The 26,492-nt window shown below is 40.6% G+C and overlaps 1 protein-coding gene across 9 annotated transcripts in view; it reads left to right on the top strand.

The window, feature by feature from the left end:
* The window catches only part of STIL (STIL centriolar assembly protein), a 70,468-nt gene extending 45,018 nt beyond the window's left edge, over positions 1-25,450 (top strand). For 7 of the 9 annotated variants that reach the window (XM_062191283.1, XM_062191284.1, XM_062191277.1 and 4 more), the window contains 4 exons: positions 1,551-1,782; positions 12,412-12,619; positions 14,600-14,850; positions 23,239-25,450. In XM_062191283.1, the coding sequence (XP_062047267.1) occupies positions 1,551-1,782; positions 12,412-12,619; positions 14,600-14,850; positions 23,239-24,028 (1,481 nt within the window). In that variant the 3' untranslated portion in view covers positions 24,029-25,450. The remainder of the gene's footprint in view (positions 1-1,550; positions 1,783-12,411; positions 12,620-14,599; positions 14,851-23,238) is intronic. The other 2 variants (XM_062191279.1, XM_062191281.1) reach the window with 1 other exon arrangement.
* The last annotated feature ends 1,042 nt before the right edge of the window (positions 25,451-26,492 follow it).

Raw genomic sequence — 26,492 nt, 5'->3', positions numbered from 1 at the left:
ATCTTCCAGCAACTGATTCATTCTCAGAATGGCTACAGACAGCCAGGGCTGGGCCCAGGCCAAAGTCAGGAGCCTGGAACTCCATCCACATCTCCATGGGTGGCAAGGGCACAAGCACTTGGCCTAGCTTCCAATACTTTCCCAGGTGTATTAGCAGGGAGCTGGATCAGAAGTGAAGCATTGTAGGGCCAGCACTGTGGCACAGCAGGTTAAAGGCTTGGCCTGAAGCGGCGGTATCCCATATGGGCACTGGTTCTACTCCCGGCTGCTCCTCTTCCAATCCGCTCTCTGCTATGACCTGGGAAAGCAGTTGAAGATGGCCCAAGTCCTTGGGCCCCTGCACCCACGTGGGAGACCGGCAAGAAGCTCCTGGATCCTGGTTTTGGATCGGCCTAGCTCTGGCCATTACAGCCATCTGGGGAGTGAACCAGCAGATGGAAGACCTCTCTCTCTGTCTCTACCTCTCTCTGTAATGCTTTCAAATAAATAAAATAAATCTTAAAAAAAAAAAAAAAAGTGAAGCAGTGAATATGGGATGCTGACATTGCAGGTAGCAGCCTAACCTGCTGTATCACAATGCTGGCCCCCAGCACAGTAATTTTCAAACATACATCTGCAGAAGCTTAATATTCAGAAGCTTAATATGTAAAGCAGATCATTTCAGAGCCCCTCCTCTTGAAGAGTGGCTTTGCCCTCTGGTTTTTTTTTTTTTTTTTTTAAGATCTATTATTTATTTGAAAGGCAGAGTTAGAGAGACAGCAGAGAAGGGAGACAAATCTTCCATCTACTTGTTCACTCCCCAAATAGCCCCAGTGGCCAGGGCTGGGTCAGGGCTAAGCCAGGAGCCACGAGCTTCTTCCTGGTCTCCCCCATGAGTTCAGGGGCTTAAGCTCTTGGACCATGCTCCTCCACTTTCCCAGGCAACGTTAACAGTGAGTTGATAGGAAGTGGAGTAGCTGGGGCACAACTGGCATGCATGTGGGGTGCTGGTGCTTCAGGCAGCTTCACCTGATACACCACAGTACCAGCCCCTGTTTTTTATTTTTTATTTTATTTATTTTTTGGCCTAACTCTTCTAGGCATTTCTGAGGAAATAAAATTTGAAAACAGTTCTAAGTAACTGTCTTAAAATAATACAGCTAAAATACATGACGCTTGTATAACTTAAAAAATAATAATACAGCTTGTCTTTTTTTTTTTTAAGATTTATTTATTTATTTATTTGAAAGATAGAGTGAGAGAAAGGTCTTCCATCTGCTGGTTCATTCTCCAAATGGCCGAAACGGCCGGAGCTGCACCGCTTCTGGGTGCAGGGGCCCAAGGACTTGGGCCGTCTTCTACTGCTTTCCCAGACCATAGCAGAGAGCTGGATCGAAAGTGGAGCAGCCAGGACTCGAACCATATTCCACATGGGATGCTGGCACTGAAGGCAACAGCTTTACCTGCTACGCCACAGCACCGGCCCCTACAGCTAGTCTTAACAAAAGTTTGTCAGAGTGTTGTTTGTATAGCTGATTGTTCCAGTGTCTGTTAACTCATTGAACCTCCAGGTGCTAGCTTGTTTTGGAATGCAGCAGGTGATGATGAAGAGCCAGACCCTCAGCTGAAGCAGGATGATACCAAGATTTCCAGTGAGGACATGGATTTTTCTGTTGATATGAATAATGAAATCACAAGTCCTCCAGGTAGTGCATCTTCCTTAAAAGCAGTTGATATTCCCAGTTTTGAAGAGAGCAACATTGTTGTGGAAGAAGATTTTAATCAACCACTTTCTATATCCAAGTAAGGTCTCTTTGATTCTGTTTCATTCTACTTCTTTTTTCTTTTGATTTTATTTTTAATTGACAAATAATTGCTTGTATTTATGGGGTACAATATGATAGTTGCACATATGTTTACAATATGGCTAATCAGTAAATCCATCACTTTGCTTGCTATTTTTTGTGGTGATAACATTTAAAATCTACGCAGAGATTTTGAAATATACAGTACATTATTATAGTCATCATTCTGTACAGTTTTTTCTTTCTAGGTTCTGATATTCCTTTGATCTTGTAACTCAAGCTGTTTGTTTTCTAAATGATATTTCACTGGTGATTTAGTTGATATGCCTTATGTAACTGATAATTCTGAGCCTCTTAGAACCATTCCCTTATGTCAGTCATTAGATATGTTAACAGTCTGGCTGAATCCAAATATTTGAAGAAAACTTGAAAAAATACATATTCTCAAGTCTCACCCTAGACATTCTGATAATTCTAGGTTGTAGGTGCCCAGAATTTTGTGGATTTTTAAAGATTCCTCATATTGCAATTATATATAAAAAGTCTTTATTTTTAGAGATACAAGCTGAATATTTATATGTGGTATGTTATCTGTGTTATGCTTTAAAATAATCTGGTAGGAAATAAGATGGTTTGGGGTATAAATGAAATAAAATTGACTAAGAGTTGCTAATTCTTGAAACATTATATTTTTTGTTTGTTAATTTTATCTTCTGTTGGAAGTTTTTCACTATGAAATCTTCTGTTAAAAAATGAGGTTTCCAAAGTAATTCAGATCCTCTGCAAATGTGGAAACAAAGTCAACAAATACTCTTTGAACTTCTTGTTTATGCTACCACAGAAGTAGGCACTCGAGATGAGGTAGACGGAAGGTTAGACAAATCTCTTAATTTTATGGAATTTAAACACTTCAGCAAAGACGAAACCATTTTGTATGGTGACAACAGCTCTAAGTGAGCCAAGTTGATCCAATTCAGTGTAATTGGAGTGGTAGCATGGGAGTGAGCTGGTGAGGGAAACCTCTGTGGGAGTGACTACTAAGCAGTGACATGAATGAGAAGGAGCCAGTGTTGAGAACATCTGGGGAAGAGTGTTGGGTATTTTGTTTAAGATTTATTTATTTATTTGAAATGCAGAGTTAGAAAGAGAAAGATCTATCCGCTGGTTCACTCCCCAAATGGCTGCAACAGCCAGAGCTGGGCCAATCCGAAGCCAAGAACCAGGAGCTTCTTCTGGGTCTCTAAGTGGGTGCAGGGTCCCAAGGATTTGGGCTATCCTCTGCTGCTTTCCCAGGCACATAAGCCAGGAGCTGAATCGGAAGTGAACAGCTGGAACTCAAACCGTCATCCATAAGGGATGCTGGAGCTATAGGCTGCAGCTTTGCCCACCTTGCCACAGGACCAGCCCTGGAAGAGTGTTTTAAGTAGGATAAGTGGCAAGTGTAGAGACCCTGAGGTGTGCATGAGCTTGAAGTTCCAGAAACTAGCAGGAAAGCCAGTGGTGCTGGCCATAGTCCATTGAGACAGGAAGGGTATAGGAAATGAGGCCAGAAATGGCAGCAGCAGTTAAATTACGTAGAACTTTGTAGGATGTAGAAAGGTACTTTGGATTTGTTCTATGTTCATTAAAACCAGTGGAGGATTTTAAATAATGGAGTGTTAGGATCTGATATTCATTTTTTGAAGACCAGTCTAGTTGTTTTTTAGAGAATTAAAGGCGGTTCATATTGAAAGTTGGGAGAGTGGTTAGTAGACTAAGAAAGACCAAACAAGATAAAGGTGATTTGGACTTATGGTGGAAATGTTGGAAGGGACCACGTATGGGATAAATTTTGAAGATAAAAAATAACATAAGCAGGACCAGTGCTGTGGCATTGTAGGCTAAGGGTCCACCTGTAGCTCCAGCATCCCATATGGGTGCCAGTTCTAGTCTTGGCTACTCCCCTCCTCTTCCAATCCAGCTCTTTGCTATGGCCTGGGAAAGCAATAGAGGATGGCCCAAATGATTGGGTCCCTGAACCCGTGTGGGAGACCTGGAAGAAGCTTCTGGCTCTGGCTTTGGATTGGCCCAGCTCTAGCAGTTGTGACAATCGGGGAGCAGGCCAGCAGACGGAAGACCTTTCTGTCTCTCCCTCTCTGTCTGTAACTCTACCTCTCAAATATATAAATAAAATCTTAAAAAAAAAAAAAGTATAAAATACCTTAGAGTAATATCCTCTGAAACAGTTAAAAGAGGTGAACTTGGCAGTGAGGTGGCATGGGGCAGGCAGTGAATTACATTTTTTTTAAATAAGCCTTATGAGGGTATTTAACATTTTAAATTACCCTGACTACAAACTGCCTCTCCAGAATACTACAGAAAGCATTTATCTCCTTTCAATATAGTATATATTTCAAACATAATACAATTAAGTAATCACTGTATTACCACAGTATATTGAAAAGATCTTTTGTATACATTTCTTTGGCTAGAATGAGTTCCTATAGGGTGGGGATCATATTCATTTCTGTATTTTGGAACTTGGCCAGGTGTCTAGTCCTCTGTATTAGTTTCTTCATTAATGTTCACTGATAGGAAGAGCAATTTGTGGTGAGCTTCAAGCTAGGTTCACATTTTATTTAGAACAATAATAAAAACTGAGGAATGAACCATAGTTATCTTTCTTTTTTAAATACTTTTTTTTGTTATTTGACAGAGTTAGTGAGAGAGAGAGAGACAGAGAGAAAGGTCTTCCTTCTGCTGGTTCACCCCTCAAATGGCCGCTATGGCTGGAACTACGCCGATTCGAAGTCAGGAGCCAGGTGCTTCTTCCTGGTCTCCCATGCAGGTGCAGGGACCCAAGCACTTGGGCCATCCTCCACTGCCTTCCTGGGCCATAGCAGAGAGCTGGACTGGAAGAGAGCAGCCAGGACTAGAACCGGCGCCCATATGGGATGCCGGCGCTGCAGGCGGAGGATTAACCAAGTGAGCCACGGTGCTGGCCTCTTAAGTACAATTTTTTAAAAAATTTATTTGAAAATCAGAGTTACACAGAGAGAGGAAAGGCAGAGAGAGAGGTCTTCCATCCGCTGGTTCACTCCCTAATTGGCCGCAATGACTGGAGCTGCGCTAATCTGAAGCCAGGAGTCAGGAGCTTCTTCCGGGTCTCCCACATGGGTGTAGGAGCCCAAGGTCTTGGGCTGTCTTCTACTGCTTTCCCAGGCCATAGCAGAGAGCTGGATTGGAAGTAGAGCAGCTGGGATACGAACTGGCGCTCATATGGGATGCTGGCACTGCAGGCAGCGGCTTTAACCGCTACTCCACAGCACTGGCCCCTAAATTTTTTTTAAAAGATTTTATTTATCCATTTGAGAGGCAGAATTACAGATAGAAAGGTCTTCCATCTGCTGGTTCACTCCGCAAATGGCCACAACTGCCAGAACTGGACCGATGTGAAGCCAGGACTTCTTCCAGGTCTCTCACACGGGTGCAGGGGCCCAAGCACTTGGACCATCTTCCACTGCTTTCCCAGGCCATGGCAGAGAGCTGAATCAGAAGAGGAACAGCTGGGATGTGAACCAGTGCCTATATGGGATGCCGGTACCATAGGCAGAGGTCTAACCTACTACATCACAGTGCCAGCTTCCTATAGTTATCCGTATTTATCCTCTTTGACTTCATTCTATAAACGGCATGCTACCTTCTAGAATTATGGGCATTTTCAAGTTAGAACTTAAAAGTCTTTAAACTTTGTGGTTTTTAACTTTAGAAACATCTGAGTTAATTAGTAGAATGAAGTTAATTGCTTTTTCAGAGCCATTAATCAGCTTCATTGATTCTAACACATAACTAGATGTAAATCTAGTCTTTGTTCAACATAATGTATTGATTTGAAGTAAATACTGCTTCCAGTGTGGTCCATGGTGGTTTGGGTACCTCTCAAAGATCCTTCTCAAGCATCTGCTCTGATTCATTGTGCAGTGGTTCCCATTGCTGAGTATTTAGAGGTGGCATCTACTGACTGGGCTCCTTGTCCCCCTTAAGATGTCTTGCTGGATCAATCTTTCTGAGGTTGAAGCAGTGTGTGAAAGATAAATTTATTTGCCTTGCAGCTTAATTGCGTATTGATTGCTTTTTCCCAATGGGAAGTAGCAAGTGATATGTGATATTTATAAGAGACTGTTTTAAAATGACCCTTATTTTTCTTTAAAAGCCATACTTTAGACATATCTAATAACATTTTGCATGTTAGAACTATCTTTCATGTTTTTGATTTAATCTTAAATCTTTTGCGGTTTGAAGTATGCGATGTTTCGGTTCTATTCCATGTTTTTCAGCTTTTGTTTTTGCTTGCTAGATTAGACACCAGAACAGAAAATTTTAAACCCATAAGACAGTAGAGCAGAGTGATTAAGAGCATGTGATCTGGTGTCAGAGTGCTAGGGTTTGAATCAGTGTGACCACAGGCTGACCTCCAAGTTTCCTGGTGACTGTCTTCTTATCTATAAAATGGGAATAATAAAAACCCATTTCAGAAGATTGTTGTGAGAATTAAGTGAATTAATGTGTGTAAAGCACTTGGAACATGCTTTAGTACCTAATTACTGTTATCATTTAAGTAAAGGACAGTCAGGCAACCCAGTAACGTAGATGGACCTCTTTAAACAAATTGTTTTGCAAATGTTTGGATGATAAAGCCCCTACTCCTTGGAATCAATATTTCAAAAAGCCATAAAATCCCTAAAGTCTGGATTTTGGCTTCTACATTTGAGAGTTGTGATGATATTCATTAAAGTGAGACTAGTTAACATGGGTAAAGATAGTGACTTAAGCCAATACCTGGAGCATGAGGAAGGCTGTAGGAGATGAAGAAAGCATAAAAGCAAGCTACGAAAAGACAAACACTCTGCTCTCACTTACAGAAGATATTTAAGGAAGTCAGATTCATAGAAACAAAGTAGAATGTATCTGGTACTATGCTAGATGCTTTATAACTCCATTAGTGCTATATCAATTTTTTTTTTAATTTGACAGAGTTATAGACAGTGAGAGAGAGACAGAGAGAAAGGTCTTCCTTCCACTGGTTCACCTCCCAAATGGCAGCTACGACCGGCGCTACGCTGATCCGAAGCCAGGAGCCAGGTGCTTCTTCCTGGTCTCCCATGTGGTTGCAGGGGCCCAAGCACCTGGGCCATCCTCCACTGCCCTCCTGGGCCACAGCAGAGAGCTGGACTGGAAGAGGAGCAACCGGGACTAGAACCCGGCGCCCATATGGGATGCTGGCACCACAGGCAGAGGATTAACCAAGTGAGCCGTGGCGCCGGCCCTATATCAATTTTTTTTTGAAAGGTGGAGTTAGGGAGAGAAAGAGGGAGAGACAGAGAGAAGGATATCTTCCATCCCCTGGTTCACTCAGAGCTGGCCTGATTAGAAGCCGGGAGCCAGGAGCTGCTTCTGTGTCTCCCATGTGGATGCAGGGGCCCAAGCACTTGAGCCATCCTCTACTGCTTTCCCAGGCCATCAGCAGGGAGCTGGGTTGGAAGCGGAACAGCCGGGACCTGAACCAGCGCCCATATGGGATGCCAGCGCTGCAGGCAGAGATGCTTAACCTACTAAGCCACAGTATCGAAGCCTGTTTCTATGAATTTGACTACTTTAGATACATCATAGAAGCGGAATCAGAGTGTTTCTCTTTTTGTAGCTTGCTAATTTCATTTCACATAATGCCCTCAAAGATGATCTATGCTTTGACATGTGACATAATTTTCTTTCTTTTTAAGATTGAATAATATTCCATTTCTGTATATTCTACATTTTGTTTACCCATTCATCCACTGTTGATCATTTGAGTTACTTCCTCCATGTGGTACTTATGAATAATCCCCCTGTAAATGCAGGTGTGAAATATCTTTTCAAAACCTATTTTCAGTTTTTTGGGATGTACACCCAAAGGTGAGATTGCTGAATCAGATATGCGTTAGTAGGAAACTAGATCAGAAGCAGAGCAAGGACTCTAACCCAGGCCCTTTGATAGGGATGCCAGCATCCTAAGGAACATCCCAAATGCCTACCCCTAGTTTCTAGTTTCTTGACAGTAGTCATCCTAATGGGTGAGAGGTGGTATGATTTGACTGCTCTGATTGGTGATACTTTTTGTCTTTTCATTTGCTTGTTAGCCATCCTTCTCTTGTTAGTATTTTTTTGAGAAATATCTATTCATGTTTTTTGCCCATTTTAAAGTAGGTATTTTGATTTTTTGTTGCATTGTAAGAGTTCTTTATATATTTTGGATAGTCGCCCTTTTTCCCTTATCAGATATATGATTTGCCAATATTTTCTCCAATTTAAGATCTTTTTAAGGCACTTTTCCTCTATATATGATTTAATTCTTGCTGTCTATTTCAGTGTATCAAATTTGTATGCTCAAGAGAATTAAGCAGTATAATATCACTGAAGTTCTTTTGAAATTAAATTTTACTTTTGGCTTTGTCTTTTTTTTTTTTTTTTTGATAGAAGTTGATTTGAAATTCCATAGTTAAAACAAAATTGTATACCATATTTTTAAAATAAGGAAGACTCAAATCAACATTCACAAATTCCATATACAGCAGCCTTAATAAAATTCCTTATGGGGCAGGTGCTGTGGTGCCGTGGGTTGATGCCCTGGCCTGAAGCGCCGGCATCCCATATGGGCGCTGGTTCAAGACCTGGCTGCTCCACTTCTGATCCAGCTCTCTGCCATGGCCTGGGAATGCAGTGGAGGATGGCCTGGGTTCTTGGGCCCCTGCACCCATGTGGGAGACCCAGAGGAGGCTCCTAGCTCCTGGCTTCAGATCAGCACAGCTCTGATCCTTGCGGGTGGCCAATTGGGGAGTGAACCATCTGATGGAAGACCGACCGACCTCTATCCCTCCCTCCCTCCCTCCCTCCCTCTCTCCCTCCCTCCCTCTCTCTCTCTCTCTCTCTGCCTCTCCTCTCACTGTGTAACTCTGACTTTCAAATAAATAACTCTTTTAAAAAATAAATAAAATAAAATTCCTTATAACAGTTTTACACTTAAATTTCTCCTGGGGGGGAAATCCACAACAATAATCCAAAAAAAAAAGTTTTACATATATCATTGAGCTATTCTAACAATTGCATTTCTATAACCCTGCATTAAAATATTTATACCTTTTAGCAAACTTGTCATTAGCAGTCTACATCAGCAAATGTCATAAATAATATTGTTGTCAAATGCACATAAACAATGCCTTATTTTTCTTATAAACCGTTTCCATGTCCCCTTGTTTCATATTACCCTTTATCACTCAAAAAACAAATGGAGAATTGTACATAGAATTAACTCAGAGTGCCTCCCTGTGTTTCAAAAGAAAGATTTACCATTTTTAGCAGGGTCCATAAGCAGCCAGGCATGTTGTGACATCAATCATTTAAAACTTTTTTTTTTGGACAGGTAGAGTGGATAGTGAGAGAGAGAGACAGAGAGAAAGGTCTTCCTTTGCTGTTGGTTCACCCTCCAATGGCCGCTGCAGCCGGCGCATCTCGCTGATCTGAAGCCAGGAGCCAGGTGCTTCTCCTGGTCTCCCATGCGGGTGCAGGGCCCAAGGACTTGGGCCATCCTCCACTGCCTTCCTGGGCCATAGCAGAGAGCTGGCCTGGAAGAGGGGCAACTGGGATAGAATCCGGCGCCCCAACCGGGACTAGAACCCGGTGTGCTGGCGCCGCAAGGCGGAGGATTAGCCTGTTAAGCTACGGCGCCGGCCAATCATTTAAAACTTTTAAAAACTTTAAAAAAAATCTAAATATTTATATCTGATTAAGTCAGTTTCTAAAGATCAAGCCAATAAAAATAAAACATGAATCAATCCAAAAGCTACATATATATTTTCATTCTCTGCCTCTCCTATGGTCCAAAGAACAGTTTGTACACATCCATCATTAAATGACTAACTTACATTTCTATTTCAGTACCACTATCCAGTTTTTCCCAAGTACTTAAACAAAATACATAAGCTAAATATGTTCAGAATTGAACTACCAATAAATATAATTTGAAGAGTTAGAGGTGTTTTATAATTCTAAAAGGAAGGAGAAGTAGTGTTGGTTCAATGTATATCCTTACAAATGTTGCACATGCAGGACTCTTACTGGTGAACCTTTCAAAGGCAAGTGGATACTCCATTACAAGATTACAAATATTCTTCATTTTTCTTTCTCTAGTCCAAAGATTATGCAATGGAATATAAGTATTTGAATGACAAGATGAAGCACAGGGTATTATCAGTCTCTGTTGTGGGAGGTTTTGTAGCTGGTGAAGCTTCTAGCTAAAATCACCAATTGATTCCTTCCCTTTCTAGGCATATATATTCCTATGGAACTAGCTTTCCAACTTGGGTTTGTGCATACTAGCCCAACTATTTAGTTTTATATATTTGAAGTTATTTCCAATTTGGAGGATAGTATTTAAATGTATTGCCAATCAGTGACTTGGAGGACATTTTGGAGAGGAATCTGGAAAACTGCTGTCCTGATGCCTGCACTGCAGAGTATCTGGAGAATGGTTTTACAGTGGCATCCTCACCAGACGCCTCTTTAAGCAGCTGTCTGTATAGGGATTTACACTTCCACAGCAGGCCGAAATGAAAGTCATCCAGAAGTGTGGCGTTGTTAAATACAGTCTCATAAGGATGGCGATAGGCTGGGTTACTAGCAAAGCTTCCTCCTGATTTTAAGACCAGTGTGTCTTTGGGCCGGCGTTTTGGCACAGTGGGTAAGCTGCCAGTTGGGATGCCAGCATCGCATATCAGAGTGCCAGTTTGGGTTGCAGCTGCTCTGCTTTCAATCTGTCTTCCTTTTAATGCTTTTAATGTGCCTGGAAAGGGAGGGGGAAGATGGCCAAGGTACTTGGGCCCCTGGCACCTATATAGGAGACCCAGATGAAGTTCTTGGCTCCTGGTTTCAGCCTGGCCCAGACATAGCTATGGCAGCTATTTGAAGAACAAGTGTATCTAAGGTACTAAAAATGGTGATAACGATCTCTGTAAATTTTACTACATTAGATATAAATTGCATTTTTGTCATATTAGTCGTTCTTCAGTATCTCAGCCTTATTAAATTTCATTAGAGAAAAGAACTGAATGTAGAATTAGAAAAATTGGAAATATAATACAGTTTACTTTCCCCTATTGTTAACATCTTACCTAGCCATAATAGAATCATCAAAATCAGGAAATTAACATTGGCACTGTGATAATAAACTGCAAGTGTTACTTATATCATTTAAAAATTAATCTTGTTCTAGAACCAATAAAGGAAACCACATTGATTTAGTGGTTAATATGTCTTCTTAATCCAGTCTGTTAGAGCCCCCTTAGTCTTATCTTTCACTTGGGGTGAGTGCTGGTCAGCTGTTTTATAGAATGTCTGTTAACTTAGATGTGTCTTATACTTCCTCATGATTAATTTGAGGTTTCGTGTTTTTGGTGAGAATAGCACAGAGATATTGTGACATCCCTTTATGCTTCATACCTGTGGGTATGTGTCATATACATTACTAACCTGATCACTCAGTGAAGGTGATGTCTGCCAGTTATGTTCACTGTTTTGATATTCTCTGAGGAGAAATAAATTAGTACATGCCTTTTAGATGTTTTGAAACTGCAAATCTCCTCTCCACAAGCAGTCTCCCATTGATTTTAGCATCCATCTATGCACCTTGCCTGCAATGATGGTATTTTTCCCTAATAGTGAGTTTGTATTTACTCATTCCTTCTACATTTAAAAATCGAAATTATTCTGTAAAAAAAGCTTTTTCTTCTTCATTTATTTGGTCACTCTGCATTTCAAATCATCTTAAAAAATAACAGATGGAAATACTCTAAAATGTTAGCAGTGGTTCTCAAATGTCCTAAATTACCTGTGACTTTTATTTTTTTCATACTTTGTGTAGGTTAGTTACTTAAACTCTCTGTGCTCCATTTTCTTCATCTGTCTAATGGAGATACTACTATACAATATACTTTATGGGATTTTTTTTTGGTAAGGATTAAATGAGATGATATGTTTGAAATTGTACTTGGCCCATAATAAGCTTTATACTAGCTAATATTTATTATTAACACTTTTCCCTATTTTCTTGGAATAGCCACAGATTACTGTTCTAACACAAAATTATTTTTAACACTGTTCCTAAGGTATTATAAAAATGTTTTTTATTTTGAAACTAATGCTTATTGTATAAAATTGAAAAAATACATAAAAGCATATAGAAAATAAATGCCACCAAATATATAATGTGATTATAAATGGCAAATTATGACCCTTACTTGGACAAGGATTTTAACTATAATTTTTAAATTGGAAGTGAACAAATTTATTACAGTTTTCATTGCATCAAGGTCAGAAGAAATCATCTGATATTTTCCAGCCTGATTCAGAGATTGTTGTCTTAATAACATAACTTTTAAAAGGTGTTACTCAGTTTATATGCAGTCTTTCAGGATGGAATGTTTGTATGGTATCACAAAGAGCTGAAAATAAAAAACACATGTTTGTTGAATCTTACTCTTTCCTTCCCAAGGAACACATCTGTGTTAAAGGTGCTTGGTAACTAACACTTGCCTTATATATACATCCTTTCAAACAGTTCTTCTCCAGATAAAAGGAAAGAATCTGAAGTGTCTGTGTTCTTTTCAAGTGGCGGGCTGGTGGAGAGTGTCAGCATGTGCTTACAGACTCAACCAACAGAGGGCGCCAATGACCCGGAAACGTCAGGGGAACCAAAAATAGAGCAAGTAATGCAAGCCCTGCCACATGGACCATCAGAAAACCAGAGAATTTACCAGGATTTACTGGTAAGAAAATGCAAAGCTTTTCATCTTTTGTGAGATGTTTATTTAGTATAGTGCATACTAAACTTTTCCTAGATTTAAGCTGATTGAGAGCATGAGATAAAAATATTTTTCCTAATTAACAGTATTATCATTTGTCTCTTTTAGCGGTTCACAAATTATGGTATTCAGTATTTCACTATAAACATGCCAGTCATCGGATACTTAGCCAGAAGAAAAATCTTAGTTTTAAAATGTGTTCCTGCTATGCCAGGTTCAAATTAAAGTTAGTACTAGAGAAGAAACAAGAGGTTGTAGGAAGTGTGAAAGTGGAAAATAGTGAGATATTTATCATAATATTTAGTGATTTCAGTTCAAATAAGCAGCTATTTATTAAATATTTAGCTTAGTGTAAGGAAGTGAACTATGTAAAATGGATAATATGAAGATGAGTATGACAGTTTATGCTCTTGAAAGCTCAGAAAAAATAATATCATATGGCATAAGTTCAAGTCTTGCCTGTTCCATTTCTGATCTAGCTCCCTGCTAATGCTCTTGGGAAAGCAATGGAGGATGGCCCAGATGCTTGGGCCCCTGCACCCACGCAGGAGACCCAGAAGAAGCTCTTGGCTCCTGGTTTCAGTCTGGCCAAGCCCTGCCCACTGTGACCATTTGGGGAGAGAATCAGCAAATGGGAGATCTCTCCCTCTCTCTATGTCTCTCCCTTTCTCTGTTTAACTCTTTCAAATAAATAAAATAAATCTTTTTTAAAAAATGGATGAAATCATTAGGATGGGCTTCTTTCATTAAAACTCCACAATATTTGCAAATATACCTGACAGCTTGTGTGTGACATGATATTATTTTGGGGGGCTGGCATTGTGGTTAAGTGTCTGCCTACAAGTCCTAGCTACATTGGTCCCGTCTAACTTCCTGCTAATGCACCTGGGAAGGCAATAGAATATGACCCAAGAACTTCAGCCCTGTCATCCACATGGGAGACCAGGATGGAGTTCCTGGCTCTTAATTTTGACCTGGCCTGGATCTGGCTGTTAAAACCTTTTGGGCAGTTCAACAGTGAATCAAAGATCTCTCTCTGTCTCTTATACTCTGTCTGTCACCCTGCCATTCGAATAACCAAATAAACATTAAAAAAAAAAAAAAAGTTGAAATCGTGTAAAGAGTTCTTTTTTAAAAAAGTGGGGGAGAGGGGAGTAGCATTGTGATGCAGTGGGTTAAGCCACCGCTTGCAATGGGGGCATCCCATATCTGACTGCCAGTTCAAGCCCCAGCCACTCTGCTACTGAGCAAGCTTCCTTCTGATGCACCTAGGAAGTCAGCAGAAGATAGCCCAGCTATTTGGGTCCCTGCCAACCATGTGGGAGACCAGGATGGAGTTCCTGGCTCCTGGCTTGGCCTAGCTCAAACTTGGCTGTTAGATCCGGAGAGTAAACCAGTGGATGGAAGATGTCTCTCCCTTTCTCTCTGTCTCTTTCTGTCACTCTGCTTTTCACATAAATAAATCTAATTTTAAAAAGATATAATTTTGCTTTCCTCTGGCCTTACTTTTGGTATTATTTAAGATCTTATCCTAAGATTATGAATAGTGTAACGTGTGTGTGTTTAAAATTTATTTATATGAATGGCAGAGGTACAAAGAGAGGAGGAGGGACTGAAACAGAGAGAGAGAGAGAAAGAGAGAGAGATCTTCCAGCTGCTGGTTCACTCCACAAATGGTCACACAGCCTGGGCTAGGCCACACCAAAGCCAAAAGCCAGGAGCTTCTTTCTGGTCTCCCATGTGGGAGGGACACAAGCACTTGGGCCATTTTCCACTACTTTCCCAGGCGTATTAGCAGGAAGCTGGATTGGAAGTGGTGTAGCCAGGAAATGAACCAGCAGCCACAAGGGATGCTGGCATTGCAGGAGGCAGATTAACCTGCTATACCACCACGTCAGCCTCCCTGAATAGTGGTTTTAAAGTGTGTCTTTTTCTTTTCTTCAGGGCCAAGTAAACCATCTATTAAGTAACTCCTCCAAAGAAACTGAGCAGCCATCTGCCAAAGCAGTAATCATTAACCACGAATGTACCAGAACCCAAAATGTTTACCATACAAAGAAGAAAAAGCGTGATTCAGGACTGGTAGACAAAGATTGTGTCCTTAATGCAACTCTTAAGCAGCTAAGAAGCCTTGGAGTAAAAATTGATTCTCCCACTAAAGTGAAGAAAAATGCACATAAAGTGGATCATGCCAGGTAACTTAAAAATTCATTTCAAAAGACTAACACATTTAAAATGTGTTGCAGCGGTATCGTGAGAAACTGTGTCAGCTTGTGCTTCAGTTCATGTGACTGTTTTATTCAGGACGGAGAGAAAAGTTGCATATATGAGTGATTTGAGAGGTACTGTAGGATGTCGACTGAGTAGAGATGGCAACAGCATACTTTGGAAAAGAGAAATGAGTTTTATTGGCAGTGTCTGAAAAGACTTTCTGGTGGTGATAGTGTCTACACCAGCAGCTGGGTATTTAGTTAGGTGTTTTTGCTATCATAAAAGCAAAAATATTCCTTTTTTCTAGGAATACGTGCAAGGTCATGCCCTACTGTTCATATTCCTCTTCACTGAAGGTGACCTCAGCACATACTTGTTAAAAAGAGGATAAAGTCTGGAAATTATATTATTTAAGGCTAGCATGTTTCTTTTTTTTTTTTTATTGTTGTTGTTTTCCAATTAGAAAAATGATACAGATTCATAGTTTAGAAAACAGTTGAACAATACAGAAGAATATAAGATACAATGCAAAAGTCCCCACTCACCAAACTCCTCAGTCTAACTTCTCTACAGTTACTTTTCTTACCTGTTACTTTTATATTCTTCTAGAAATGTTCTATGAAACTTCAGATATCCTATGTGTGTGTTAAGTTATGTGATCTTTTTAACTTATTTTATGTTGAATTCTTGTAGGCATATATTGTTTTTCTCTTAAATTTAAATGTCTGCATAATATTTGTTGTGCCCATGTACTATACTACATTGAACCCTGGTACTCTGTTAATGGATGAATGTCTTATTTGTTATCTCAAACAGTGCTAAGTGAACATTATTGTACAGGTACTTGGGAAGTATCTTTGTAAGGTAAATTCCTGGGTAGGCAGGATCAAAGGGTATGTGTATTTAAAGCTTTAGATGTTACATCATTCACCAAATGGTTATACCAATGTGTGTTCCTACTGTGCTGTAGAGAATGAGACCAGCTCTTTGCTGCTGCAGGACAGAGGCTGGGTGACCTCTGCTGGAAGGCACCAGTCACCCTGGTAACTCTGGAACCCTTCAGTTCTGGTCTGGCTCCCCTGGGAGACTAGTTTTTAGATACTGTATTTCTTCACGATGGTCATCCTATGTTAATGTCTTCAGTGTGAGACATTGAAATTAATAAATTTTCAGTATATAATTAACTTCATTTGTTTCCTAAGTATCTAAAATGATATAAAAAATAAAGTCCTTTTGATGTGTCAGTGTGGGGTAGTCAAATTGTTTTAATCAAGATTTTGTTCTGCCTCATCATTGAAATGATAATTTATATTATAAATCTGTACTATCTGAATTATATATACTCATGATTAAACCTAGAAAATGAAAAAAAGAGTCATCTCAACTAGTAACATGCAAAAAAAAATCACTTTTGCCATATGTGTAATTTTATTTTTCTTAATATAACATGATAAAACAGGTTTTTGTAAGGTATTCTCATTTTTTCAAATTTCGGTTATTGGGGTGGGCATTTGGCTCAGCAGTTGTCGTCACTTGGAATGCCCATATCCCATATTGGACTGCTTGCTTCGAGTCCTCGTTCTTGCACATCTGATCCAGCTTCCAGCTAATGCACACTCTGAGAGGAAGCAGATGATGGCTTAAGTACTTGGGTCCCTTTCACCCACAAGGAAGACCACCAAGATAGAGTTCCAGACTCCTGGCTTCATTCTGGCCCAGCCCTAACTGTTGCAAGCATTTGGATAGTAAACCAGCAGATGGGAGATCTCACTGCCTTTCAAAAAAATGAAAATAAAAAATAAAATTTTGATTATGTATGAATTAAAATTCATATACACTCAGATAGGATTTTGGTTCCATATAAGATAATTTTCTCAAGGAAATGAAAGCAGATGCAAAAGGAATTCAATTCTCAGATGTAAAAGGATTCTCAGTTCAGATTCTCAGTTCAAAAATCAATATATTAAGTATTTCTATAGAGGTGTAAGTTGGCAAACATTTTACATTAATATTAGTTATATCTTCATTTGGAAATTTAAAAAACATATGATATAGGGGCTGGCACCTTGGCGTAGCAGGTAAAGCTGCTGCCTGCAGTGCCGGCATCCCATATGGGCACCGGTTCGAGTCCCGACTACTCCACTTCTGATCCAGCTCTCTGCTATGGCCTGGGAAAGCAGTAAAAGATGGCCCAAGTCCTTGGGCCCCTGCACCCACATGGGAGACCGGAAAGAATCTCCTGGCTCCTGGCTTTAGATCGGTGCAGCTCTGGCCATTGTGGCCAACTGGGAAGTGAACCAGCGTGTGGAAGACCTCTCTCTCTCTCTCTGCATAACTCTTTCAAGTAAATAAGTAAATCTTTAAAAAGACAAAACATATGATATAGTATAAACTGTTGCTTAGGAAATAGAAGTTACTTGTTTTATTTCCATTACCAAAGTAATTAAGCTTATTCTGGAAATTTTAGAACAGAAAAACATCGTTCTTATCTATCGAACTCAACTATTATTAAAATTTTGCTTATATATTTCTTTTCAGTCTTTTTCTTAAATAATTCTACCAGCAACCCTTTATTGAGTGCTTGTAGTATATCAGAGCTGCTAACGTTTGATTCAGCACGATTTCATTTCATCCTTCAACTAAACTATGTGGTAGATACTGTTATTCCTGTTTTATAACTGGGGAAGCTGCACCTCAGGGAAATTAAGTGCTATTTTACCCAAGACATCACAGCTGTGATTTTTTTTTTTAAAGATTTTTTTTTTTATCTATTTATTTGAAAGAGTTACATAGAGAAAGAGAGGCAGAGAGAGAGGTCTTCCATCTGCTGGTTCACTCCCCAGTTGGCTGCAATGGCTGGAGCTGCACTGATCTGAAGCCAGGAGCCAGGAGCTTCCTCCGGGCCCCCCACATGGGTGCAGGGGCCCAATGACTTGGGCCAACCTTCAGTGCCCTCTCAGGCCACAGCAGAGAGCCGGATAGGAAGTGGAACAGCCGGGACTAGAACCAGCACCCTTATGGGATGCTGGCACTGCAGGTGGCAGCTTCACCCTCTACGCCACAGTGCCGGCCCACCGCTGTGATTTTTAAAACCACTCTTCTCTAGTCCCAAAGCCCAGTTTTAAAATAAAAAATATACTTGCTCTGCTGCCTTCCTGCTTATGTGCAGCTTTGTGATGACAGTTGATGGGGTGTATATTTTACTGCTTGTGTTTCAGCTGTGCTGTCCATGCATGTGCACACACAAAGAAACTTTTTGGGTGTCTATTTAAATAAGTGTGTTCCCCAAGTTATTGTGACCCTTTGTAAGCATCCTGTTTAGTGGAGATATAATATTTCATTGAATGGACATAACATTTGTTTACCTAGCCCTTCTCTCTGGTCAGAACTGAGAGAAGTGACTTGTCAGATTGCTTGCAGTTTCTGTCTTAAATGTTGCTATGATAAACACCTTTTGCAAGTGTTGTATTTTTCAGTTTTAGTATTAGTTGCTTAAGAATAGTCTTGGACATGGCAAAACTAAGTCAAAATGGAATGAACAATTTAAAACTGTTGCTAAGTGGCTTCCTTTTTTACTTTTGTTAATTTTTACTTATTTGAAAGGTAGAGAGAGAGAACAGCCAGATCATCATCTGCTGATTCAATCCCCAAATGCCCACAACAGCCAGGGCTAGGCCAGGCCAAAGCCAGGAGCCAGAAATTTGATCCAGGTCTTCCACATGAGTGACAGGTACCCAAGTACTTGAGTCGTTACCTGCTGTCTCCTGGGAGTACAAATTAGGAGAAAACTGGATCAGGTGTGTGACCAGAACATGAACCCAGGCACTGCTAAATGGGATGCAGGCATCCGAGTAGCATCTCAAGTGCTATACCAAGCCCTGGCCCCTAAGTTGCTTTCTCACAGAGTAAGGTTTTGCATTCCTGTTCGCTCTATATATTAGCATTTCACCAGTACTTTCACTTCAGCAAATGTGTGTTGAGCTTCTACTATGAGCCAACTATGAGAAATTGCATGATAACCTAGTAAAAACTCCCTTGCTCTCATAGAGCTTGCAGTCAGTGGGAAAGACACACAGATACAGTCAATTATAAAGTATTCTGTTAGCTGTTATGAAAAGGAAGGCTGTAGTGTGCTAGAGTGGTACACAGGGAAGGTCACTAACATTGGCAGTATTTTCATACTGTATAACCCAATGTAAAATATAAAAAACCCTTAAATTTTTGAAAATTTATCTTATCAATATGTCCAATACATTAATATTTAATGTCATTAAATATTAAATTATTAAAATTGATTAAAAAGGAAACTGCACAGACACTATTTCCCTAACATACAAGAAATTATTTTTCACATGTTAGTGATTTTAGTGCAGCTTGCCTGCTTTTGCCATATGTGAAGGTCTTTGCCTTTACTTTTATCTGGGATGGACTTTTTTACCTTTCTGCTTGCCAGAGTTCTTATCCTTCAAAGCTGAATTCATATGTCATGCACTTTTTTGAGGTTTTCTGGACCTCTCAGAGACTTGATATTTTGTTCTCGCAGAACACCTGTTCCTAATAGATGCTAGCATGTGCTTGTGACAGTCTGGTAAGATTGTAAGTATTATATACCGGTCCCCTTTCTATCCATGGGGGATTGGTTGCAGGAACCCCCTGCCCAGGATACCCCAACCCATGAATGCTCATATCCCTTATAAAATATCATAATATTCATATAACTAACACACATCCTCTTGAATACTTTAAGTCATCTCTAGATTACTTGTAATACTTAATATAAATGCTATATGAATAGTTGTTACACTATATTATATATAGGGAGGAATGACAGGAACACAAGTCTGTATATATTAGTACAGGAGCATTTTTTTCCTTAATATTTTTTGATCTGTGGTTGGTTGAATCCAAGGATGCAGCACCATGGCTGCAGAAGGCTGGCTGCAGCTGTGAGTTCTCTGTATCCCACATTTAGTGGGCCTTCAATGAGTCATTTGCTAAATGAATTAAATCCCAATTACTTAAGTCATCCCTAAAGTTTGTAATGAACATTCATTTTTGTTATCTCTGTAATATTGTTGTCAGTATTTATGAATTTGTATTGTTAGAATTTTAGACACATTTTCCTATAGAAACAGTGTTACAAAGTGATAGGCTAGGCATTCCAGGAAAAGTAATCTCTTTTCCTCTGATCCTATAAACCAGCAATCTTTTACCATTTTATCTGTGTTAAAATTACTTTCGTGTTCCCATTCTAGACTCCAGGAGCACATACTCCTACCAGAAGAGTAGCTGAGGCAGGGGAAAGAAGAATTTCTTTCTATTCTCCTCTTCCAGAACATTGCAGAGTAAGAGGGTTCAGAGGTAGGAAGGCAGGGGAAGAGGGCCCCAGACATAACTCGAAATTGTACAGGAGATAGAGATCTGGCAGCAACCTCTACCTGCAGGTTTCCAACTTGGAGTGACCTTTGGAATTCAAAATATATCTTCATATATCTTCAACAGTTTCTCTGAGTGATTCCTGACTCTGTCTTATTGGTTGAAAAAGTAGGAGATATGGCCAGCGCCACGGCTCACTAGGCTAATCCTCTGCCTGCGGCACCGGTACCCCAGATTATAGTCCTGGTCGGGGCGCCGGATTCTGTCCCGGTTGCTCCTCTTCCAGTCCAGCTCTCTGCTGTGGCCCGGGAGTGCAGTGGAGGATGACCCAGGTCCTTGGGCTCTGCACCTGCGTGGGAGACCAGGAGAAAGCACCTGGCTTCTGGCTTCGGATCGGCGCAGTGCGCCAGCTGCAACATGCCGGCCGTAGTGGCCACTCGGGGGGTGAACCAATGGAAAAAAGGAAGACTTCTCTCTCTCTCTCTCTCTCTCTCTCTCACTCACTCACTCTCACTGTCTAACTCTGCCTGTCAAATAAAATAAAATAAGCTCTTCATTTAATTGATCTTTTGTATAGTTTATTCTATTTTGTTTTCATGAAAGTTTTCTAAGTTGTATTATTCCTTTTCTTCTACTAATCTAGAGTTGGATTTCTTCTTATTTTATACATACTTGAAATATGTTGTTAGATCATTTATTTAAGACTTTTCTAATTTTTTTAATATAAACACTTAGTCTTACGAACTTTCCTCTTAACACTGCTTTTGCTGCATCCCATAGTTTTGATATATTGTATTTCCATTTTCAGGTGTGCCGGCTGCAGCGGCCATTGGGGGGTGAACCAACAGAAAAGGAAGACCTTTCTCTCAGTCTCTCTCTCTCTCTCTCTCACTGTCCACTCTGCCTGTAAAAAAAAAAAAAAAAAAAAAAAAGCAGATAACTAATCAGGAATCAGGATAATAAATTAAGGTTGATTTTCATCTTTAAGTAAATTGGAACAATTTTGAGCTTTCCTTAGTTGTTGGCATGAGACTGTTTTACACAGACTTATTCATGGACTTTGATCATCATTTTGTGACTACACATCTAATGAGATTCCAACAGAATATTTATGCTCAAGGCTTTTAGGATTTGATTAGTGGAGTGGCCTCTTTTTGCTTTTCATCTTAATTACACTCAAGTTCATAAGCTTTGGTTCTGAGTAATACTGGTGGGCTTTACTTTCAAAGTAGTAGTGTTCTATCCCCACCTCCCAGTTGAAACTAGTGAGCTAAAGTAGACAAGAAAGCGTGAAGAAGCTTCCTAACTGGTACTGACTGCTTCATGGATCTTTATATCATTGACCTAATTAAAACTAGGCTTTTTCTAAATAGCATTTTTAACTAGAAGTCTTCATTTGCTTTTATTAAATCATTTTCATTAATATTATCTGTAGATACTATACTTACATCTTTTTTTAAATGTACAAGTTTTCTCATTTGATATGCAAATTGCTTATCATTTTGAGGACATGGGCAAAAAAAAGTAGAAAAAGCCTATTCAAAAGGTATTGTGACTCTCAATATTATCATAAAAGGATCGTGTCTAGTGGACGGCTTTGTGATGCAGGCATCACATGTTGGAGTGCTGGTTCAAGTCCCAGCTGCTTTGCTGCTGATCCAGCTCCCTAATGATGTGCCTGGGAAAGCCACAGCAGATGACCCGGTACTTGCGGCCTGCAGTGCTAGATCCCATATGGGAGAAGAGAACCAGTTCAAACCAGCTGCTCCACTTCCCATCCAGCTCCCTGCTTATGTGCTTGGGAAAGCAGTGGAGGATGGCCCAAGTACTTGGACCCCTGCTCAAATGTGAGAAACTCAGAGTTCCTGGCTCCTGGCTCTGGCCTAGCCCAGCCCTAGTCACTGCAGCCATTTGGGGAGTGAACCAGCAGATAGAAGATCTCTTTCTCTCCTTTCTCTCTGTAACTCTGCCTTTCAAATAAATAAATCTTTTAAAAACAAAACAAAGATTGATTTATTTGACCAGCAGAATTAGAGAAAGAGATCTTCCATCTGCTAGTTCATTCCCCAAATACCTACAACAGCCAGGGCTGAGCTAGTTGAAGTTAGGAGCCAGGAGCTTCAACCGGGTCTCCCACGTGGATGCAGGGGCCCAAGGACTTGGACTATTCTCCGTTGCTTTCCTAGGTGTGTTAGCAGAGAGCTGAATTGGAAGTGGAACATCCAGGACTGGAACTGGCTCCCATATGGGATTCCAGTGTTACAGGGTGGCTTAATCTGCACTGCAGCACCAGCCCCATTTACCAACGTTTGTACTGTTGTATCATCAAATGTTTGATTTTATTTTTGTGTTTTACTTTACACTGAGTATTAGCTCATCTTTCATTGTATTTGGGGTTAATAGTTGCAAATCAAATGACTCATGGCATTATTGAATCACGTTTGTGGCCTTATATTTGTTCTTAAAATCATGACTGATGTACAAATTTAGGAAATGAATTTGTGTCCACTTCCAGTTTTTACAAATCATGGATTACCTTCAGTTTATCATATTTATTACTCAAATATGTATCCGAATCAAGACTCAGATAAAAAACACTGTGAGCTCTAAGCTGAAGACCTTTCTACTTCTGTAGAATAGAGCACATTTAGAATGGTACTATTTATTATAAAATAAGGTAGACAGGCATTTGGCACAGCGGTTAAGATGACTCTAGGGACATCAGCGTCCCCTATCCGAGTGCCTCGGTTGGCGTTCCAGCTTTTTGCAAATGTACAACCTGGGAGGCAGCAGTTGATGGCTTAAGTGCTTGGTTCCTTTCCGTCCACATGAGGGACTCAGATTGATTTTGGACTCCCCAGTTTGGGCATGGCTCAGCCCCAGCATTTGCAGGCATCTGGGGAGTGAACCAGCAGATGAAGATCCCTGTGTCTGCCTTTCAAATAAATGGAGGGGAAAATAAGGTAAATAATGGCTGATTACTTTGTGTTTTTCAGTGTGTTGGCATGCATCAGCCCAGAAGCAGTGATCTCCGGATTAAACTACATGTCACTTGCTAACGTTGGCATGAGTGGTTTAAGCCCCAACGGTGTGGATTTAAGCATGGAGGCAAATGCTATAGCTCTGAAATACTTAAATGAAAATCAGCTGTCACAACTATCTCTTACTCGATCAAACCAAAATAATTGTGACTCATCATTCAGCCTTCTACATATTAATACAGACAGAAGCACAGTGGGGCTGAGTTTAATCTCACCAAACAACATGTCCTTTGCAACCAAAAAATACATGAAGAGATACGGACTCATACAAAGCAGTGACAACAGTGAAGATGAGGAGGACCCTCCCAACGGTGCGGACGGCAAGAGTGAGCCTGCGCTGACGCAGAAGCTCACATCCACATCCGAACAACTCAGTCAGCAGAAGGAGCCTTCCAGGAATGCCTGGGAAGTAGGGAATTGTCACAGCTGTGAAGCTCTGAGCACCCACACGGATATGCCAGTGCTGAGAAATATTACAAACGCAGTTGTAGAGCCGAACGCAAACCAGCCATCGAGTGAAAACCCAGCTTTCTTATTAAAGAAACTTAAACCAAGTCCTGCAGTGAACCTCCGAACTGGAAAAGCAGAGTTCACTCACCATCCTGAGAAGGAAAACAAGAGGGAAGCTCCACTGTTCCCTGGAAGTTCGCAGCCCTCTGAGACGTTAAAGCAGATGAATAGCATGAATTCAGTAGGCACCTTCTTAGACGTGAAGCGGCTCAGACAGCTGCCCAAGCTATTTTAAACCTTTAATTCCCTGCCCTGTGATAGGGAGCCCAGAGCCTTTTGGTAGTTCTGAGATTCCTAGTCATTGTAGGAGTCAGTCTGTCTCTTGGTAGCTGCCGATTGCATAGGGCTGTACAGGGGACCTGATTGTCTGTGGGAAGGCTAAGTTGGTCCGTCGGAGCTGTTCTCCATGTTGCACCTTTAAACCAACCAACCCTGAGATCAGTTACTTTGACAAACTTAGGTGAACAGGCGCCACGCAGCTCTGAATGTGCGAGTTCATTTTCCCAGCAGGTTGCATCTCTGCCTCTGCTCAGTGGCACTGAAAGAGCATGAAATTATCATGTCCTGGGCCAAATGAGCAAAACCCACCCTTCCGGGTGTAAGGGAAAGAGTTATTTCTGAAAATAACTTAAAATGTTTTATACAGGGAATGTATTTCCTCTTAATTAAGATGTATTTGTTAAACTCTGTGGAAGTAAAACTTCTGCAGTCAGATGGGTTGATGTTAATGTAGCATTTTAAACAGAATACCGGCTACCACAGGATGAGAAAATTATTGGGTATGAGTGTGTTTTATAAAGTGAGTTTTTCAAATACCTTAATATTTTTAATAGAACTTAATAAAAAGTCTTCCTTTGTTTTCTGCTGTAATTGATCCTTCTCTGCCTTTTGTTTTAAGCTCCCCAAAATAATATAGAATGTTCAGGTTTACCCCTCACCTGGTACCCCTCATTGATAATATTTGATGTAATCATGGTATATTATCAAAACCACAAAATTGACATTGGGAGTGATAATAATAACTAAACCACAGACTTTCAAGGTTCACAAGTTTTACAAATATTTATTTACTGTTTGATGTATAGCTCTATGAAACTGACAGATTCTCCTACCACCACCATCAGCATCACCACAAACACCTTAGTGGTGTACTCGTAAAACACACCCTTCCTCCCGGCTCCTTCACCCCGACAACACGTGATCCGTTCTTCATCACTGACTCGTGTCATTTTGAGGATGTCATATAAATGGAATCATATCATGTATGGCTTTCTGAAATTGGCTGTATTCACTCAGCATAACATTTGGAGATCCATCCAAGGTGTTGAATATATGAAACAGTTCTTTTCTCCCCCTCCCGCCCTGTTTAAGATTTAAGTTTTGGGGCCGGTGCTGTGGCGCAGCTGGTTAAAGCCCTGGCCTGAAGTGCCAGCAGCCCATATGGGCACCTGTTCTGGTCCCGGCTGCTCCTCTTCCGATCCTCTTCTGATCCGGCTCTCATCTTTGGCCTGGGATAGCAGAAGATGGCCCAAGTCCTTGGGCCCCTGCGCCCACGTGGGAGACGCGGAGGAGGCTCTTGGCTCGACTTCAGATCAGATCAGCTCTGGCCGTTGCAGCCATCTGGGGAGTGAACCAGTGGATGGAAGACCTCCTCTCTCTGTAACTCTCTTTCAAATAAATAAAAATAAATCTTTAAAAAAAAGGTTTAAGTTTTAAGTGAGTTATTTCTGGATGTAATTGAAAAAGTCCCCATTCATTTGAGAGAGAACTTTTCTGCCAAAACTAAGATGTGATTACCATACATAAAAGTTTTATATGTATATAAAAAAACACCATTTATTTATATAAATAAACCACAACCAGTGCTGTGGTTTAGTAGGCTAAGCCTGGCTGCTGTGCCAGCATCCCAAATAGGCACTGGTTTGTGTCCTGGCTGCTCCTCTTTTCCGATTCAGCTCTCTGCTTATGGCTTGGGAAGGCAGTAGAAGATGGCCCAAGTACTTGGGCTCTTGCACTTGCGTGGGATACCCAGAAGAAGCCCCTGGCCTCAGATCAGCCCAGCTCCAGCCATTGTGATCATTTGAGGAGTGAACCTTCAGATGGTTCACTCTCTCTCTAACTGTACCTCTCAGATAAATAAGTAAATCTTTAAAAAGTTTTCTGTGTAATCTGAAAGCTGTGGATTTGGGATTTCTAAACACTTTTCCATTCCAGTTGTCACTTTTTGAGCCTGGAAGAGGGGCAACCGAGACAGAATCCAGCGCCCCAACCAGGACTACAATCTGGTGTGTGGGCGCCGCAAGGCGGAGGATTAGCCTGTTGAGCCACGGCACTGGCCACATTGTTGCTCTTTTCAAGTTAAAATTAAGATATGGCCATGGCAGTGATGATGTCTTTCCCTTTGTTTCTTTGCACACTGTTGGAGGCTTTAGTTATTTTAAAAGCATGAAATGTATATCCACATTTCACTGAAGTAGATTTAATTAAGGGAATTGTCTATACCACTTCAGGTGTGTTCTGCTGAAGGTTAGCCCTCAGTATTTCACTCAAGAAGTGAGCGTAGGACAGTTTATATTGCACACTATCGCAAAACCAGCCAATGCGATGGGATCAACTGAGCCTCATCAGTTGTCTTCCTTATCACTAGGAACCCTGTAATCTGTGTACCAAATAAGAATCCAAGTGAGCAATGAATACTG

Source organism: Lepus europaeus, chromosome 5 (assembly GCF_033115175.1).
Source record: "Lepus europaeus isolate LE1 chromosome 5, mLepTim1.pri, whole genome shotgun sequence".
NCBI lineage: Eukaryota > Metazoa > Chordata > Mammalia > Lagomorpha > Leporidae > Lepus > Lepus europaeus.
This window is presented reverse-complemented; position numbering and strand designations above follow the sequence as displayed.